At 35.6% G+C, this 21,451-nt stretch overlaps 1 protein-coding gene across 2 annotated transcripts in view; it reads right to left on the bottom strand.

Moving 5' to 3' along the window:
• KNDC1 (kinase non-catalytic C-lobe domain containing 1) overlaps positions 1–21,451 on the bottom strand; it is a 56,877-nt gene that overhangs the window by 21,540 nt on the left and 13,886 nt on the right. For both annotated transcript variants that reach the window (XM_054276686.1, XM_054276687.1), the window contains exons 4-7: positions 12,871–13,017; positions 10,690–10,807; positions 9,316–10,337; positions 1,861–1,975 (exon numbers count right to left, since the gene is read on the bottom strand). In XM_054276686.1, coding sequence (XP_054132661.1) covers positions 1,861–1,975; positions 9,316–10,337; positions 10,690–10,807; positions 12,871–13,017 — 1,402 coding nt within the window. The remainder of the gene's footprint in view (positions 1–1,860; positions 1,976–9,315; positions 10,338–10,689; positions 10,808–12,870; positions 13,018–21,451) is intronic.

Genomic DNA, 21,451 nt, shown 5'->3' with positions numbered 1-21,451 from the left:
ACATTAAATGTATTAATTATGAAATAAAATATTAAAGATGTCTAAGAGACACACAAATATTAATTTATTAATAATTAATTGAAGTGGTCTAAGAGGAAAAAAAAGAAAGTAAGAAAAAAGGCAGTAATACTTTTCCTTTTTTTAATTATCTGTACAAACCACATCTAAAATGAAATTATTCACTATGCTTAACATAAAGGCTTGTCTACTACTTTCAATAATATTTAAGTTGGACCTGAAGTATATGTCTTGAAAAGCAAAGCTTTCCCAAATGAGAACCTTTATTGGTTCTCTCTGCAGAGGCAGCTTCATGCTCACTTGTCTTTGTTTGTCAGCAGTAAATGCCCGTGGCCCTGCTCACACAAACCAGATATCAGCTTGTTCAGTACAACACAAGAATCCTCACCTGGGCTCCCCGAATCACCCACGAGCAACATGTAAGCAACATCCTCTGATAAGAGGAGAGGAATTAAGTCCCAATGGAGGTTACAAACAACTTCTGTAGCAGAGTTGAATTAACAAATACGTGATTAAGAGCCTAGCTTTGGGATATGTTTTCTTAGCCAGGTAATTCCTGGTTAGGATAATGAAAAAAGTGTAATCAAGGAAGGATTTGGAGAAAAAGGCTGTCTATGTGAATAAATAAAAAATAATCCAGATTCATATATTTAACCATGGCTCATCAGCCACCAGTCACACTACTATTGTCAAGACAAAGGATTTTTTTACAAGATGTATTCAAAATATGTATCAGCTTCACCTTTAGTAAGTATTATTCAAAAGGAACTTTGAGAGAACTTCATGCATTTTTAAGAGAGCAGTAACAAAGGCTGGCTAAGCATATTACATTAGAATCTCAGCCATTATGTGCAGTTATCTGAAACCTTCAGAAACATAAGGAACATGCTATGAGGCTGAAATAATCCTTCTGTACAAGGTATATTAAATACTTAGTTTTATGGGTTACACTTCTTAAAGTGTTCAGAATCTTCATTTATGGCTTATTTCCTTTTAAGCAGTTTTATATAATAGAAATAAAATAACTGAAGTTGAAATCCAAAGAGATGCAGTAAGTTTTCTGTACATTACTATCCTGTTGTTTATATTCACTTAAAGGCTTCAAACTCATTCCTGCCCATACTCTTAAAAGCAAGTTTTTTTAAATTAAGGAAAAGAAAGGGTGGTGGTGGTGGAAACCTCTGCTCTGTTTATCAGAACTGCTATAGGTTTATCATTAGTATAAGCTAAACCACCATTCAGAATGTCCATGGAAATCTAAGATGGTCTTCTGAGTTGTACACAACATATTCTAATTTTGTCAAAGGACAGTTCCCTCTTCCTCTCTCAGAAGTTTATTTCTGATAATTTGTCCATAAATTGAAGCATAGAGGATGTGAAAGGACTAATTCCATGACAAGATCCTGGGTACTTTAAAATGACAAAGCCCTGTACTGTAGAAAATAGGTCAGGAATTATTTGTCACGAAGAAATCCAGGTAAAAGAGGAAGTTTTTCGTTTACACACACACACATATATATATATGTAAAACTTATTTCCTCCCACTTGATACGTCACAAGTGTTTATCTTAAAAGTTTCACTGCTTGACGCCAAAGATTAATTTCTGCTGCAAAAGCCATCAAGATTCAGAATAAAAAAAAAAACACCTATATATGAGACATTCACCTATATATGGAAAACAACTCCAAATTGAGTTTTTTTTTTAATTTAAGGGAATCAAAATAGAAATATCTGCACACAAAATGAAAGTCATCATCCTTTCAATCAACAGAATAAAGGAAATATTAATACAGTGAACATAAACAACTAGGCAAAATACTTCATGATAATTAAGACTATACCTGGATAATCTATGCAAGTCTGCAGAGTACATAAACACTCATGACATAATGCCCAGAGTTCATAGTCTTTCAGAGGCCTACCATACCAGGACAACAGGAGTTTTAGAGAGATCCACTGAAAAAAAACAGTGAGGATGCAGAAAGTTATAAAAATTATTACAAATTAAAAATATTTACTAATGCAATAGAAAAGTAAATCCTAATATAAAAATCTCAACTTAAAAAGTAACAAGAAAATGTATTTATTGCACTTACCAGTAATGAATTAATACTATTCATTAAAAAAGCATGGCACTAACTGTATAAATTAATGAATTGTTTCTTAATTCCTTCAGGAAATGTGAGCTGTCTGGAAGGTCTTTCTTACCATACTAAGAAAAGACTCTTAGAATGCCCTTTGTATAATAGACATATTTTATGATGAAACATAATTGCATAATTATAGGGACAACACCTAGACTGAAAAACATAAAAACTCAAATGATTGCCATCAACAAAACAGTCCCACATTCAAAACCTGATTTACCCTGACAGTTGCATTACATGTCTTACCTTAAAGATTTCATCAACATCTCTTGTTCTTCTGTGAAAGACGTTAACAATATTGACAGAATTAATGACAGGTTTATTCAAAATCCCAGCACGTTGTTTTGCTTTTAATCACTGGCTGCTCAATTTGTAGTAACAGCATTTGTTTTTCTGACTACCAGTTTAGGTTTTGATATCTGGCATAATATCTCAATGTGACAAAGATACTGCTCCATGGAAACTTACTGTTCTTCAGAGACACACTTTACATTTTGTGATTTTTTTCTTTTTGGGGGGTGGTGTGTGTTTGTGTCAATCTAAGAATTGGAGATTTATAGTAGGGCACACACACCTTCCTGATCAAATTGGGCTAATGGAAAAGCTCATCTCTAGTAGAGGCTCTTGACATCGGCTGCACTTCATGATCTCCGTTCATCTACCAAAGGAACACTAAAAAGTTCATTGTAGGCAGAAGCTCCTGAGTGAGAGCAGAACCAAAGAACTCTTTTAAAAAAGAGTACAGCACATTTTCTCTTACATATGCAGTCCTGAATGAGTCAATTTCAGGCCATGTTAGGGAAAAGAATTACCACAAGTAATTCAGGATTAACTCTGGGAAAAAACCCATTTCAACCTCAAAAAACCCCCCAAAGAAACAAAAATCAATCAAATAAAAACGGAACCAAACCAATCCAAAAAAACCCTAAACAACAAAATTGAAGCACAGGAGACAAACAAAAAAATCTTCTGAACTGTTTTGCTGCTTTTACCGACAACTTTCTATCCCAATCAGTATTTGTAAAAACTGCATTGCCTAAAGGTCTTTCCCACATACAATTGCACTACATCATTAACTTTGACAAATCATCCTCTGCACTGTCATTTACTAAAGTAAATTTTTCATCCTTTTACTGAGATGCTCTTTGGATTTTATCATGAGATATGTAATGAGCTGACAATTGCACTGAATTTCATAAAGCTCAACAAACAGCAATAGCTTCAGTGCAATCTATGGAGAAAAGAAGGACATTAATTTCTGTAGCTGAAACTTTGCTAATAATTTGAATCAGAAGACCTTCTCAAAGAACACAATACTTTAGGCTCATATTGTTTAAATATTCTTTGAAGGTGAACCAGATAAACTACATTTTTTTAAACAAAATATGTCAGGAAACACACCTTTTGATTTACTGAAAATGTTTCATATTCTGCCTACCTCCAACAGATAAAAATGAACTGGGTGCTATTCTTCTATCCTATATTGGCAAAAATTACTAACTTCAGCATAGACAGATTTGAAGCCAGGTGATAAGATTCAGTTTCATTCTCCAATTTTGCTATCACCAGCACCCTGGAGTGCAAAATTCTTTCATCCATGTGCTCTTTTCCTGTATCTAGAAAAGTAAGCTCTTGAACAGTCTGATAAAAAGCCATCAATCACACAGCAGGAAGGAAAAGGACAGATAATCAAAAGAATGAATCAGTCTAGAAAGCATATAGGATAGAGCTTCATACTGTTGATAGATTCCTATCCCTGAGCAGCAGTGCTTCCCCCTCCAGAGCACTGTGGTTCTCATGTGCCTCAAGTGTCTTTGCTCACAGGCACTTTACAAAGAAAGGAGCACCCAAATCTTCAAATTAACCCTGCACAGCTGACATGAGTGAAGAGAAACCATAAGAGAAATTTCAGACTGACTAAAACATTAACAAGGCTTTGGAAAATAGGAATTTTCTTCTAGTAAGTACACACAAGTGCCACATGTTTCTCTGTAAGAGAATCCCTCCTCTTGAAGTTTATGTCTTTAGAGGCTCTAAAAGCTGCAGCAAAGAAAGATGGACTTCCTTTATTGCATATACAAATCACCTTTCACTTCAGGAGAAGGTGATGAATGGCTAGCCAGGGGAAGAAGAATCTCTCAGTGAACTGGAGACTGAAGTTTGTTGTACTGCAGAAAGCTGCAAAGTATTTCTCATCACCTCTGGGATATCCAAACTCTTTAGTGTGAGAAAGAAATGACAGAAAGAAATTCAGGCGTGGCAGGAGAGTAGGAATAAATCCTAAGAGCAGCAGCAAAAGTTTATGATAAGACAGAAGTGTCAATGATAGATTAGAAAACAGAGAATGAAGAGACACCGGAAAAACTCTATTTTGGAAGAAAAAGGTATGTAGGGGAAGCAAAGCTTAGCATAAATGGGAATTACTGCCATCTGTGGCATAGCCAAAACAAACTGAGTCAGGAAAAAGAAGGATGGAGTCTGGTTACAGTTTGGTGAACTTTATTTAAATGTATATAGTCATTGTTTCTCTGGCAATCATTCTAAAGAAATAAGAAACCTCAAATATAATATTGTTAGCTGGTATTTGTGTGCTAGTTGGTTTTCTGCCATGCTAATAAATATCTGCACTGCTATTGTCTCTTACTGTAATTCATGTCTCTCCTCACCTTGACCATATCAATTTTACTCCTGAAAGAAACACCTGAGAAGGTCATTCTTCTAGTGTCCTAGAATTATTCCAAATTCCCACTTTCCTCCAACAGAAAGAGAAATGTGGGAGACTTCAGATGAAAACTGAGGGTTCAGACCTGCCGGGGACTTCTAACACCTTGCAGAAGTTACCCCATGTACTGAAGGTACATGACAAGACATGTTTCATCACATATTTGCATTTGAGGTGAAAAATGCATGCAGTCTGGTTCAAACAGTTTTCAAAGGAAAAAGAATATACTTCTCAGCCTATGGTTATGAGGCAACTTTTATTTAAGCCTCAATCCTTAAACAAAGGTAAAACAAAGGTATTTAATGCAATGCTCCTGGTACCTCACCTCGGAGGTATTGTAACACGATGCACGTTCTAACTCTCCTGAACCTTGTTTTAGTAAACGTGTAAGTGTACAGCTCCTTAATTAGGCATGTCTCAGGTGTGGCTGTTTTGGTTTTTAACATGCAAGTCTCTGATTCATGGCTATTACTATTTCCTAAAACTTAAAAATAAAATCCCCACACAAACACCAAGAAAAAAAAATCTGAAGTACTGGAAAATGTATGATTAAATGCTTTTAGTCAAACCATCTGTAGCAGGCATTGTTACTTATCTACCAAGAAATTTTAGCAAAGCAAGCTCAAGACAACTCTTCAGCATTTTTAAGTCCACTTCACTTAAACCATTAACATTATTTTAATAATGCTATTAAACATTCATGAATATATTATCATCAGTGTACCAAAGAGGAAACAAAATTATAATCTAATGTATCTTTCTAAATTTTTTAAATGTTCTAAACCAGACCTTTTGATAATAGAAATTATATTACCAATTTTTTAAAGTAAGAAAATGCTTTCACAGCATTGAAATTTTGTCAGAAAATATAAAAAAGCCAAATGAGTCATTATTGTCTATATCGACATCCTGGTGCCATTTTGGTTTATGCTCAAAGATTGTATTTTAAACCTTACTTGTTGGAAAATCGATTGGTTTTTTGCAGTGCTGCGAAGACTATTTAACAGATCTGCTTAATTGTTGGTACCAGAATTGTAACCCCAAAATTTAGAAAAGCATTCCAACTATGCAAACATAATCTATTTTATGAACATAATGCTAGCATGTTTTAAATAGCCAAAGCATGATTTTCATCATTCTTTTCTTAGCAAGTATTATTCTAGGAATTGACAACTTTTCTTTCCTTCATGTTATTTCCCCAGTGTTAAAGTGTCAGCCTCTAGCTACATGGCTTTTCACTTCCCTCATGCTTGACAGGGTATGAATGACCAACAGAAAACAAACTTGCATTTGCCAGGTTTTCATTAACCCTTCCCAAGTAAAGGCCATAGCATTTAAATCACAGAAAAACATTTAAAAGGATTAGAGATGAGACACACCTGATTGGAATGAAACTGGTTAGAGAAATAAAAGATCCCCACTCAAACTTGAAGTGAAAAATATTTATTTATGGCATGCAAAACTATAAAAATTACTAGGAAAACCCTCACAAGATACATTGCAGTAGCCAGACAAAAGCAAGCAAGTATTTTTAGTAATGCTTACTAGCAGTAAAGCACACAACAATAAGAAGCAGTGTTTGAGTATTAGAAAAATATTGTCCACTGGAGAAGTACTGACAGGCAAGAAAAACTGTCTGTTCTCCAGAGTAGACAAGGTTGATCTTCAACCGGATGGGGCTGGTATTGCACCTTCTCTAAACAACATGAAATATTGAAAGGAATGCTGGAGATACCATTCTAAAAGCTCTACTTGCTGCAATCATGCCAATCTGTAATAGAGAACTCGGGAAGGAGCAGCACTGCAAATCCTCTGAGGTGTTTTCTATTTACCCCACAAGGCAGAAATCACATTAGCTGGGTCCTCACACTTCTTGTGCTTTTACAGTAAGTGAACAAACTCAGACTCCGGCTTTCTTTAAAAAAAAGTATTTGGTAAAATTTTGGCTAATGGGAACTTGAGAAAGAGACAGCAATTGTGTTTCTGTCACGTAAGGAATAGCACAGTGTGACTTTTTTTCAGTTGTCAGGAGGTAACACAGAGTCAAAAACTGCTATATTTTGGAAGCCTGAGGAATAAAATCACTTTTCCCAAAGAAAAAAACAAGCTGAAAACATTAACCCACTGCATTTCTCTAAGAAGATTCACAAAAAAGTCTGCTATACAGTTCAACAACTACTAACGATGAATGACCCTCCTTCAGAAAACAAAGGACTATGAGGCTAGAAATTCAGCATTTCAGGAAGCCATTTCAGAAGCCTAGGTGTTAATATGCTTAACCCTAGAGCAGTTAAATAATCAAATAACATTTTATTATATTTGCATTTTTGTTTAAGACCAAAAAGATTTTTCTAAATAGCACATTTTTCTGTGGCAGTACCTGAACATTTGCTGGAATAATTTACTCAAAAAGAGAATGTAGAGCATGAGTCTATCAAGCATTTCTTCTATTGAAAAGACAGCTATAAACCTCTGATATAATAAAGAACCACTACCCTGCTGTTTTCATTTCAGATGCTATGTAATACAACACTGCTTATTAGGGTACCTGGAATAAGAGTTACTGTTTCCAATTCACAGTGACTGTCCTGTGAGTTCAGTGGGAGCAGGATAACATCACTGTTAATAAGAGCCTACTTGTTTGCAAGAATGAAATTCTGTTTAGGCTGAAAGGACACTTTATTTAAATTGATGATGAAATATTTGAAGAAAAAGAAGACTTTAGAAGAATGGCAGAATAAGATGAAAATATGTTTCGGTTTACTTTTCTGTGTGTCAGTCTCAAGTGCTGCTGCAAAAAAGCAAATAAGATTTGTTACAACTTTTAATTTCATGGAAGAATTTTGGAAAACTATAATTCAGGGGAAGATTATTTTCTTAAAACTGCCTTCATGCATATAGACTTAAACTTTTGCCCTGGTAATCTGGTAAGGACAGAATATTTTTCCTCCTTAAAAAAGAACCCCTATCACTACATTCAACTTATGTCCACAAGTGATGGCCGAAGTAGAAAAAAAAAAAGGATGCATGCACAATAAATGGACTATTTCTCAGATTCTGAAGAGTGCACTTGCAGAGTTTAAAACCTAAATAAAGGATTCAATATGCATACAGTGAATAACCCCCTCAGAAGGCAAAACCATGCTATGTGGTACTTATCCACATTTATCATCCTCCTGAACTATGAATTTAATAAGCACACCTGTTGAGGGAGAAGAGACAGGAAAGGGAAAAAGGGACAGATTCTTGTATTTGCTCTAGTTTTTGAGCTATGATGAACCAAAGGCTTGTTTCACACCTGGCAATTCGAGGTTAGTGCTCCAAAGGAGGTGTTTGGGCAAGGTGAAAAGAGGGAGGGACAGAGACTGAACACAGCCCTAAGTGCCACTGTATGGGAGGGCTGGAAGATGGGCTGCTAGGCAAGGAGAACAAGGCTGACTTGCCAGTAGACAAGCAAGGAAAAAGCCCAACATCTTCACCTAAGAATAATTTCTGAAAACAAAATGCGTGAAGTTTGTGCTGCTCATTTTTATCCTGCTGTAACAAAGCTGGAGAAGGACAAACAACCCTGCAGTTTTAGCCAGCAGCTCTCCTACCACATGGATTATTTACACCTCTGAGTATGGCACAAAAGAAAACCATCTAGTCAGAGACCAAACTTGTCTACCCAGAGATATGTAATTTGAGCAGAGAAGAGACCATATTACAATTATCTATCAACAAACTCTGGTAGATTCTCCCTCTGTTATTTGTCTATTTATAAAGACTTGATGCATGAGACAACATACCCATCATATTGTGCACATATTTAAATTCTATAGTGAAACATACATAACAAACAGAGACAGCAATTTAAGAACACAGAACAAATATAGCATATGTACAATTTCCAAAAACTTAAATGTACATGGAAGATTAAAAAAAAATGCAGACTCTATCCTCCTGAAGCTGATGGGATATTGCCATTGATTTCAGTGAGGTCAGGTTTACAGTCAGGAATTCTGCAATTTTCTTAAGCACCTGGGAGGCTCACTGCAAGGTAGTGAAATTTATGCATTGACAGGAACACAAAGAGTTAAAAATACATGTATGCTTTGGTTGTTCTCTTACAAATGCAATCAGCTATTAAGGAATGCTGCTCTAACACACGAGCAAGTAGACTCCATTTGTTAAAAAAACATAATTTAAAGTGGAAGTTGATTCTGCAACAGCATAAATTTCACTGTAGCACTTTACTTTTTAATTTAGGAAGAAAAAGGGATCACCATGTTTCCAATATTAACTCTTAAAGTGTGCAGACTAGCAAAATGCCATTTTCTGGGATGCTGAAGTGGACAAGGGCGAAAGAAATCACACAGTATTTAAGCCATCTCATCTCCACATAAGTGACTACAGCAACTATATAACGAAGACTTTATTTTTACTACCTGCTCATTACTTTTGATTTCTGAACCTCTGCCTCCACAAAGATTATCTTCATTATTGTTTGCACTCATCACACCGTTGCTTAATTCTGGTGGCCTAATTAGGTTTGATCCATGTCTGTTCCCACTGGGTTTTGTTGTTAATACTGAATCCATCTTGTTAAAATGCGGTACATAATTCTCATTTGACCCTTGAAAAGTTTCAGAACAGTCTTCCAACACCATGTAGTTGTCTAGCATTTTTGCTCCAGCAATTGACTGATTTGGGCCTTTTAGCATATCAGCTGGTTTTAGCACTTCAGAGGTAGCACCAGAAGAGTCTTCTTTGTGACCAGAAGAAGAAAAACCTATCTTTTTACCATTGATAAGTGACATATGTTCTTCTAGATTCAAGCCAGACACTTGTGTGCATACACATGGTGCTTCTAAATGATGATCATCAACTTGGCGATTGTTTGATTCTGTTTCTGGTGGACTACTGACAGCAAATGAATTGAGATTTCCCTTTGAAAAAGCAACCTCATTATTATTGTCTAGAGGTAGTGACTCTTGTGTTACAAAGTGATTTTTCCTATCTAGTGGTCCACTGTTGGTTACAGAAGTAAAAAAGTTATTTGTATCTGCAAGTTCGAGTGGTAGCTTTGGAAAGGTTTTCATTTTTCTCAAAGAACCTTTCTTAAAAAGGCAATCTCTCTCCAGGTCAATAACACATGATTTTATATCCAAAGCAACACTAGCGAAACTGTCAGTATACACTGCGTGTTTGTCCTCTTCTTTGCTCTTTTCAGTTTGAGTTGCAAGTTGTGAATGTTGAGTTTTCTCATTATCCTGATCAATTTGCATTTCCTTTAAACCACTCTCTCTGCCAGTCACCATGGTAACTACCGAAGAGTTGTTATGACAGGCAGTAGTCACATCTTCCACTGCAGACGAATCACCTGCAATGTTGTTTTTCTCATTTGCATATAATTTAGATCCCAAACTCCTCTGACACATTCTTCCCTTCCACATGTTATCACAGACATCTAGATACAAAAACAGATGCTTATATTAAATGTGTATTAAACCTCATGATCTCTCTTTGTAAATCTTTACATTACTTTTTCTGCCATTGCTGTTACATATCTTTAGTATGTTACACAAATTCTCAATTTCTGAACAAATCACTTTGAATCATAAGGGACACTTCAAACATTTTATGTTAATTAAGAGTTGTGTGTCCCTGTTTCCCCATCACCAATCTACAAATATTAAACAATGATTTGTTGTAATCTAGAAAGGAACGTATAACAGGAGATCACACAAACACAGTCTTTGAAAAATCATTAGATATGTCAGGCAATCTGAAGTTTTGGACTAAATACATTTTACTGTTACCTTGAGAAGCACCAAAAGATTCAATTGAAAGAACTCTTCTTCCAACAGCAGACAAGCTTCGACAAATATTACTTGATGAAGCAATCTTCATTTTTTCTTCACATAATGACAAAATGCTCTGGAGAAAAAGAATGTTAAATACTTATTTAATAATGAATAGATTTGTGAATTTCAACTAATATGAATGATGTTAACTCCCACAGTACATCTGAATTTATATGATGCTACATTGGAGGTCTTTCTTCTCCAATTTCTTATACCGTTTCTATTCTTTATAATGTTTCTATTATGTGGTTGAATTAATTTCTTGTTTTTACCATGGGCTATTATGAAGTCATTTAATACAATTCAAGTTTTAGCCTACAGTTAGAACATCAAGAACAACTGATAAAAATTATCTTAAATGTTATCCTTTATGAATAACATAGGCAAAATGCAAAAAGCTAGAGTGCTGATTACTTTTTTAAACAGCCAATTCTTCACTTGAATTCAGTGACACAGGCAGGATGATGAATGTTTTTATTACTGAAATTACATGAAAATTAAATGCTGAATCTTTTAAAAACTGTGAAATACAATTATCTAAAAAGCAATATTCCCAGTTAAAAAAAGCAATCATTATCAGATCACAAAAAGTAACCGTAGTTCATATCTCTAAATTGCAGCTTGGGCACCATTGATGGCATTAGCACTGGTCTCACACATAATTAACTACAGATTCACACATTTAAAAACCTGCCCCTTTGGGCAGGATGTAGGAGAGAGCTGCCTTACCAAATACATCCCACCATTTCCTCAGCAACTATTCCTAGATAAACACTGGTGAGACCTCATACAGCCCTCAGGAGATGCTCTCACTTCCCCATTCAGCAGCTCCCACCCAACTGCTCCTCGGCTGTTGTGCATGGAAGGAAGAAATTTGCCCTGTTGGTTCGCATATGGGGTTGAGGAAGGGCAGAAAAAAGGGAGACAGGTGTGTGAAGTCTAGCAAAATACCTAGAAAAGTTTAGGGGCTTTCCCTCCAAATAGCTCCCACAACTCTGTTCACCCAAGAAAGTGTCCAGTGGAAAAGGAACAGAAAGAACCCACAAAGTGACCCTTATATATATTACCTAAGACCAATTATTTTTGGGATGATTTCAATAGTCAGCAACAGCTTTCAGGGTCTACAGACCACTCAGAAATGAGAGAGTGCTATACAATCCCTCCTCTGACAACTTAACAGTAAATGAACAGAAATACAGCAGCTGACCAAGCAGGCTCCATATTGGGTATGGTCTCCTGCCCGGGCAGTCCTCAGTCAGGTAGCCAATATTTTTTACTTTCTAAAAATGAATCTGTTAATTCTTCTGTTGCAGCAATCTTTCTGCAAAGTATTGATCATAGGCGCTATACCATTTAGAATATACACTATCAGTTCAGGAAAATGAAACACCCATGACCTCCCCCCCCCGCTTCCCCCAAAATGACATCCTCATAGTCTGCAAAAACATTAAACTTCTGCACATTATTGTCAAATAACTCTATCAGGTAACCAACATTTAGAATGTAAATTCTTTGAAAACATCAGCATGAAAAATCCTATACAGCTTCAAATTCTTTCTAATGGCTAAAGGTAAAATAAGAGGCTAAATGGAATAAAATACAAAATTCAATAAAGATTTCTGAGCCTTTATGTATTTACAGAAAAGCTAGTTAGTAGTAATGCTTTGAACAACACTGCTTTGAACATGCCAAGGAACAGAGGCTTTCTAGGGCAGGGTCCCTACTTCCCCTTCTTAAATGCAATCCCATTATCACACAGATTTCACAATATAATGCCTGTGCTTTTATTTCTAATGACAATCTGTCTCTCTGCAAACCAAATACTAAATGGGAAGAAAACAGTTACTGAGAAAATTTAGATACATCAGTGTATTCACACAATCTTCTTAAAAATCCAAGCACTGTCAAACATCTACATCTACTTTCAGGTTGTATATCCAGCAGAGTGGGAAAAAGGAAGAATTTCTGTAGAGTCAGAGAAGACCTCAGCTTTCTTGCAAAACCCGAGCATACTGCTTATCAAGACAATCTTGATAATTACAGAGATTAATGAGATAAATAGGGATTAATGAGCACACATACAGAAGTATTAGTATCAACTTTTTTAAAACAAAAAATTATGTAGGGCTGTTTTACCTCAATATCTGGTCTATTTTCAGGATTCTCTTCTTGCATTTGTTCCAGTAGAGTGTGGAGATCTTGTCCAAATTCTGATTCTGTCTCAGGTTCTACAATATACTCTATTGCTGCTTTCAGTGTTGCACCCAAAGAATAGATGTGTGCCTGCAAAAATTTTTAAAAAAGACATTAAATATGTTACCAATTCTTTCTGTCCTGCCACAAAAGCTTCAAGATCACACAAGCATACACTATTTTCAAATTTAATGTAACAGTTTACTGGAAAGGTGGTTTAACTTAAACATGATGAACAAAACCAGCTTCAGACCTGCTTTGGGGGATATACTTGCTGCAAACAAAAGGAAATCTTGTGGGGTCCAACTAGAACTCTTTTTTCCCCTCATCAATAACCAGTATTACAAGTATTATACCAGGCTACAAATAAATATAAAACGGAGAACCCTGTGTTTGTGTAAGTATTGTTTAAGTTAAAAGCATGCTAAAAAGTTTGATTGAAGGGAGATTGAAGTGGCATCCCTCTTAGTAGGGAAACAAAATATTTATTTGAAAAAAAACCCTTTTCTATATAGCAATATTTTATGAGTGCTATCAAGCATAAAAAAGCAAAGAAAATACAGCATAATACCACTTGTCACTGAAGACACTTATGAAAGAGTTATTAAAAATACTCCATGTTTTCCACCTCTGCTTCTCTCAAAGCCCACATCCTCGTGATGGGTTAGGATTAGGTGAACCAGCAACTTTTTAAAATCTAGTGCTAATGCAGTAGATTTCCCACACAAAACAGCTACATCTTAATTTTAGAAGTATCTTGCTTCTTGGGGAAAAAAACAAAAAAGAAAAAATATTTTAAAATAGTTTTTCAGATCTACTTAAGCAATGGTATTTTATCTGTGATGGCCTGTATTTTATATTCCATTAATAGAACAGATGTATAAAATGTGTAAAATTTATAAGCAAATATAAGTGCAAGTTTGGATAAACATTTCAATGGTGATGCAGCATAGCCAGGAATTCAAATGTACTGAACACTGCCCTCTGAGGTTTACAGATACATACATAAGTAAAATAACGACTGCACTTGTACATTAAATTGGTTTTAATGCCTTTGCTACACACTTGACCATTTCTTATCTTAGAAAGAAGACTGACTTGAAGGTCAAAAGTAATTTATTTCCTCCACCCACCCCTAACTTTATCATTAAGGTGTGTTTTTGTCTCTAAATTGTATGAATTGTACTTTTTCCACAGGTATGCTTTTAGATTTACTTTTTAGTGAGGCAGGACACCTCCATGAAGGGACGTGTAACACCACCTATTCAGGAAGAGCTGTGTATGTGAGACTGAACAATTCCCCTCTTCCCCTCTCCCCTCCATGCCATCCCCAAATCAAGAACACATAAACCAGTGCTGGCTGCTGGCTCAGAAGCTTTGATTCATGTTTGGGACACATCAAGATTAGGACAAGTGTCAGAAAAGCAGACTACATGCCATCTGATCTAGACAGAAAATATTTTTTTTTTTTCCAACGCAATAATTTCAGTCTCAAGTTTTCCACTGTTATACAACTTCATCATTAAGCAGAAGACATAGCTGAAGAGTTTTGAGAATATCAGAGGAACTAAAACAGGAACTGTTATGATTTTTATTTTGATTTAGCAGAAGAATGAAGGCCATTCATATATTCCAAAAGTAAGGGTTACTTTTCCCCGGCCCCGCTCCCTGTGCCACTCAGTGGCAGCAGCCCTACTGAACCACACCCTTGACAGACCAGAATGATTTTATTTTTTTGGTAAGATGAAAGAGACCACGTTGGTAAAAGGACACAAAACTATGAAGCCTGAGCAAATAGTCCACTAACAAGGTGATGGGAAAAAAACTGAAGATTTTTTTTTTCCCCAACACACTGAAAGTTGCTCTGTTAAGGTACTTCATTTCCTCTGACAGGCAGGAAAACTAGTTTTGCAGATGGCCATTTTAAGCATCATAGCTTGTAACTAATTTCTATGTTAAAACATTTATGGGGAATATGGACAACTTTTTCAACTTGAAACTTTCTTTCATGTAAATCCCTCTTCTCCCTGCCCCTCTTCTACCTCCCCAAACACCACCACCATCAGCCCACAAGTAAAAGGGGAAAGAAAACGCAGCTATTTAATCAATTTCCTGAGCTGGCAGTAAACATGGGTAATATTTAAGGTAATTCAACGTAACCTTGTGTCCTAGTGGAGCAATGAGAAAATTACAATCATCCACTAGGTGGGGCATCCCCCAAGTTAATGCATCAAACAGCTTCTACCTAACTGCACAGCTGGGCTTAGGAAGAAAATTTCACTTCCTGGGAAAGAAGAGCAAGATGGGTATATGCAATAAATAAAGCAAATTCCTGAGTATAAAATACCTAATGCTTACTAGAAGTGACTGCTCTCAATGAAAACAGTCTCACAAACAAGCTAAAAACTTTTCAGCCTGTTCTATAGAGAGTAACAAATAAGAAAGGGTGGCAAAAAACTTTTCTTCTGAGACTGAATTGGCTGTTAGGAATTTTATTAAATAATTAAGAGGTCTTTTTTCCTTAATTTCTGAAAAAAACCCAAACAAAACCACTACCACAAAAAGAAACAAAACCAAAATCCAACAAAACACTCCCCCTCAAGAAAACCCCTCACACCCACTTGTTTTAAATGTAGATAAGGAGGAAAGCTGTTTGAATTATGGGCATTTTTCATTACAGGGTAATAGTTTAATAGCTGATAAATAGCATGACTGTCAGAGGAGAGGTCCAAAAGAAAAACCAAACAAACCCAAAGCAATCTCTTCAAAATTGCTAAGGAGGTTCAGGAGTTAAAGACTAAATGTCACTTGTTACAAAAATATACAGACCATGCCAGCAAGACTGCACCACAGTGTCAGCTTCAGAAAGGATGGGAGAAAAGGGGGGAAGTCACATTAAGAAACCAGCTCTCCAGATTTGGTCCTAGAGAATGCATATCCTCTTAGCCCAAAGCCAGCAAACACAACAAGAATTGTAGGTAAACCATTATGGTATGCTTTACACACACACACACACACACAAGAAGAAAAAAAAAAAAGTTTGAAGATAGTAATTATTTGAGGTAATAGAAGTCCTTTCAGCAACATGCTGAAACAAGGGAACTCAGATGTTCCAGAGAAAATTTTGAAGGTCATGATCATACAAGTAGCTTCAAATCAAAATAACATTAAATACTAGAGTGGTTTCCAAGACACAAAGGCTTAAGAAGACAAAAAATTCCAAAAAGGTAATTCAAAAGGTGAAGATACTACCTTTTTTTTAAATGATCAGGCTAAGTACTGGAAGCACTTACCAAGGGCAAGGAAAGATTCTGCCATCATGTTATAATTCTATATAATGATTGGAATACATTCCAAAAGGCTTCTGCAAGTTCTACTTAAAAGTTACTTGCCTTGCTGCATGTCATTTAATAATCATTTAACACTAGAGGAAGTGAAATCAGAGAACAATAATGATCTGCTCTAGTTTTAAAATCTGCCAATCAAAAGATCAGGAGAGGAAGTAAAAGCTCCAAGTCTACACAGAGAGTGTGACAGAGGCGTTGTTGTATTACTGCTTGACAGAGCTAAAGAACTGAAGTTCTCCAGAAACTCCCATTTGCAGACAAACACTACAGGAAAAAGCTGACAAAAGAGCTTTTGAATAGTGACTGCACAAGCATGTAGCAATTATGAATAATGGCCATTTATATTCTGTATTGAGATTGCACTAAGTTCAGAATTGTAGGTCTTCCAAAGAACTGAAAAAGACAGACCATAATACAACTAATTCTTCCTGAAAAATATTTCTGACTAAATGATAAGTTATAGAAATTGTGTAATTGGTTTTGACATTCTTACTTGACCCTTATTTTACTTTGTGTATTTTTCTCTTTTTTTACTAAGATTGCACAGATATAACTACTTCCACCCTTTCACAATTGAAAGTATTTAAGGGTTCCATAAAAAAAAGCTTCAGTGTGATATTAAGCCTCAAAGTTTTATAAAGAAATTCAAGGTAATGCTTGAGAAAATTACTACTGAGAGAAAACATTTAATATTTACCTATGTAATTTTTCTATGCAGTCACTCTAAAATGCACTATTTTTATGCAGAAGAAAGTCAGTAATATTCCTTAGTGAGAAAATTAAAGGGAAATAGGTCCATTATTTTCAATACTCTCCTTCACTACAAATGGACTAAATGCCTTTCTGCATAATTGTAATTACTGGAAGGTGTTGTATTAAAAATTAGCTTTATGTTCATTTGGCACTCTGGATACCTTCATAATTAGTCTGCAGAGTGTGCTAGAAGTGCTCAGCAACTGTAGACTATTCACAAAACATACAGTCCAGCTTGAAGTGGTTAACAAATACTGGAATGTGCACTTTGTCCCTTCTAACTACAGTTAACCTTGCCTGAAAAAAACTTGGTCCCCAAAAGACTTTTAAAAAAATGGGGCCCAAAAAGTATCTACAGGTCAGATTTTCTCACAACCAAAGTCTGCAGGTATTTTAACTCTCAAATTTTCTTTTAACTAACCTAACAAAAGTAAGTGAAAGCTTTCAAGTTTGTATATGTTGTTAGGCAAACGTCAGGTCATCAATTTATATTACAAGGCACAAGCAAGGCTTTGTTACCTAGTCCCTGCATTTTACTGGTTCTGGCTTCTGGGGACCTCTATCTGTATCATCCAGTTTGAACTGAGAAACACTACTTGGGAAATTAACCTAATCTTAGTTTACAGTTGCAGCCTTCTTGCTTGTAACAGTTCATGTCAACAGTTTATTTCCATTAATTTGTCTAAGTGTTAGCCACATGCAACCTTTTTGCATCTATGTTTTGCAGCAAGAATTTCCACATTTTACAGCATAAAAAGGGAGTATTTTGTTTGAATCCACCCATGTACATCTCATTGTTGCCACCCACTTCTTCACTTCTGAGAGCTGACGCTCACTCCATGGCTGCTGCTACAGCACACCTCATAGATTTCTAGCAGAGCTTCTCCCTCAGGGCGTTGTCTTCCAGCTAAAGAATATTAAATGAAGTAACTGTTTCTTTTACGAATGCTGTTTCACCATCTGCTCCTGGAAATTTATGTTATTGCTAATTTTGTCAGGTTGGTCACTAGTCTATTTTGACACTCTTAATTGAGTCAAATTTTTGATAATTCTCCATAAAGAAGACTTGCAATTATGAAGCTATTGAAGGTCCTACAAGATTAAAACATGTTCAAAAAAATAACATAGCTTTTTGGCTGTAGCTTTCTTTGAAAAACTCTTTTGTATCTTATTCATTTGCAAACATCGCAGACTTCGGGTAGCATTTCTGTGTTTTGAGAGATTTGAAAAACATCAGGTTTTCATTTGTTTTCATTTGTTTTCATTTGTTTTCATTTGTAAGTTTTTTTTCATACTTTTTGACTAACCTCAGGGGTTTCTTTTCAGGTCTTCTTTGACAAAAGATTTTTTTTTTTTTTTAATAAATCATAAGATACATTTACAACAGTCTCTGTGCACCTGCGAACATTATTTTAACAGCCACAGATTTGGCTTTCCATATGGCTCTGTTGATTGTTGTCCATAGAGAAATTTGCCAGCATCTATAGTAGTAATCACTTTGTAAAGGAATACTGTCAATTCAAAGCTATACCCACAAATGAAGAAAAAAAATACAAATTTTTAAAATGGACCTCAATACAGTTTCAAAAAGCTGCTAAAGACAGATCTATCTTAAGCCATTGACTGTTCTCTCAGTAAAGATTCATTTTCTTCTTGGAAGTCACATGAAGATGAACATGCCCAGAATCTTGAGCAAATTTAAACCATGCTATTTGCAGGAAATTACTCATGTATTTGCAGAGTGAAGAAACAAATTAAGAACAGGTTTCTTACACTTCCATCCCACTTTTAGGTTCCCTTAATCACAAAGATCAGGCACCCCAACACGGATGAGTAGCACACCAATTGACTCTTCTCCTGCATGACTGAATAAGTATAATTATGACAGGTAAGGAAGAATACTGAAAAAAAACAAAACCTGCTGAAGACCTCAGAGGTTTAGATAGCAGAAATTACTCACATTTATCTTTAAAGCTTCTTGAACAATGGTTTTTTTAAAAAACTCCCTTTGAAACGGAGTTTCATGTGTCACAGCTCTCCTTATGATTTATCAGCCATTAACCTCCTTACTTTTAAGTTACTTGCCGTAGGTAATTAATTTATCACTTAATTAAGGTAACACAACTTATTCCCTGTAGGCATAGAAACAAGGAAGCCTGAAAACAGTTATCTGCATGCTGAGCAGACTGGCTCTGTCTTCCCTCAACTGTGTAGGATTTTTTTTTTTTTTATTTTATAGCAAATACAATATTAGTCATAGTACTGAAGTATGTTATTAAAAAAAACCCTACTCTTAAACCTTAGAGACGGTGCCTACTGGTAAAGTCTGTCACTCTGAGTAATGCATTCACATCATTCTGTATTGAGGGATACTTATTACAGATTTTGGAACTAAAAACCTGAATTGCAGCACTTTCATATAAGAACACTACGGGCGAATACACTAGAATAGCATTCCAGTTCTTTTACCATGACATGAATCAATGACATCCAGACTCTGACACATAAAATTTTCATTACTGTACAATAACCAGTTAACTCTTCCTTAAAAAAATAATCTATGTAGATTTCTATTTTTTCCCTATCAGGATCATATATAAGATGAACTGCAAAATGTAAAAAGCTGGTCAGACACTTCTATATTTACCTCTCTGCATAATCTCTTATTATGACAACATTCAAACCACCAATTTTCACAGAACAGCTGGAGGTGACAGAAGCAGCCAAGGTAGGTAGCTCTCATTGTATATTACAGGAACATAAACATTTGGTGAGGGAGGGTTGGGGGCTGATTTCAGACTGGTTATGTTTTTAGTTTGATTGTTTCACAGGGGAATGTTTTCTGCAGAAGTAAACCTTGCTCCTTCTCTACTTAAGCATAGAAGCAGTATTACAGTCAAGAGAAAGAAGAAATTTGGTTGGGGTTTTTGGTTGTTTTGTAGGGCTTTTTTTGTTTTAGGGTGTTTGTTTGTTGGCTTGTGGGTTTCATGGTTTTTTTCTTTGTTTGGGTGGGTTCTTTCCCTGTTTTTGTTTGTTTTATTTTTAAACTTGGTGAAAGGGCTGAAAAGTTCAAGAATCCTGGAGCATGCATATATAAAGAGATTAATTCACAACATGTTGCAAGGTTATCTAAGAAAACTTAAGTCACACTAAATACATTTCCCAAGAGACACTATCCTCAGCTTCAAAAGCATGTTCACAATTATTCTGCTAAGGTTTCCTGAAATGCTGTAACTAAGGACAGTGACATGTGAGTGACAACCATTTTGTCACAATCCTGAAGGCTCTGTTGACTAAATCTCAACAACCTAATCCTCTACAACCATCTAATTCACAAGGGAAACTGAACTAGTCTTGAAACTTTATCTGGAGATTAAGAAGGCCTCTTCCATCTACTTCTAAGTCAACCATTTCCTGAACCTTTCAGAAATAGTGGTATTTTATAAATGTTCTCATACGCTGGTGAAATGGCTTTATTTTCAGTTTGTGCAAATGATAAAAATTAATTGCCATTGTTTCAGGGAGTATAAATTATCCCAATCCAGAGTAGCAATGATCTTTCAGTGACCTGAATATCCACATAAAACAAACATAAAATTAATGAAAGAGGAGTCTTCTGATAAAAATTAATGATAAGGCATAATTCCATGGTGCTGTTAAGGGTTTGGGATTACATTTCAACAGCATTGTTAACCATTCTAAGGAGTAAATGATGGAAATAAGTGGAAAGGACCAGCTCTGCAACTAAGACCAGTATGATGATGGATCCATCAAAGAAATGAGTTTGGGCAGCACCAGAAACTGACAGATGACACGAGGACTAAAGAAGACAATTTAATCCATAGCTGAGAAAGTATCAGCACCAATGAGTTTACATGGAAGAGGTTGGAGACAAACAACTAATCCAAAACATCTGTGCATCTTTAGCATTAAGAAGCCCAGAGATTTAGGGCACTGGGCATGTGTAACAGGAGAAAACAACCTCTTCTCTTTGCCATAGTTTTTTGCCCATGATGGAAGCTATCCACAAATTTATCCAACAAAACCCTTCAGGCTTCAAAAAAAGTAAATTCCAACAACAAAACCCATCTGTTTTAAGAGAGAACACAAAGGTCTGTCTTCACTCTCAATCTTTTCCACACAAAAATTCTTAAATTAGATAATTATAAATTCTTTTATACATCAGGGCAGAATCTTCAGAAATCTTAGGGGAAAAATTATATATCTTAACTTTAATAGTGCCAAGACCAATATGACAACTTTGCAACTCCAACTTCAGGACTAAGCAACAAGCTGTAGGTTTTTGAGGTAATCAAATTATAAACTTTAAGATAGACTATGCATTAAAACGAAAAAAAAAAAAACCCAAAACGACTGACGTAAAAAAATTCCATTGGCCTCATTCTTCCTTTTGTTAACTTTGT

Source organism: Melozone crissalis, unplaced genomic scaffold (assembly GCF_028551555.1).
Source record: "Melozone crissalis strain CALT ecotype California unplaced genomic scaffold, PUWL_Pcris_2 ptg000019l_1, whole genome shotgun sequence".
Classification (NCBI taxonomy): Eukaryota; Metazoa; Chordata; class Aves; order Passeriformes; family Passerellidae; genus Melozone; species Melozone crissalis.
This window is presented reverse-complemented; position numbering and strand designations above follow the sequence as displayed.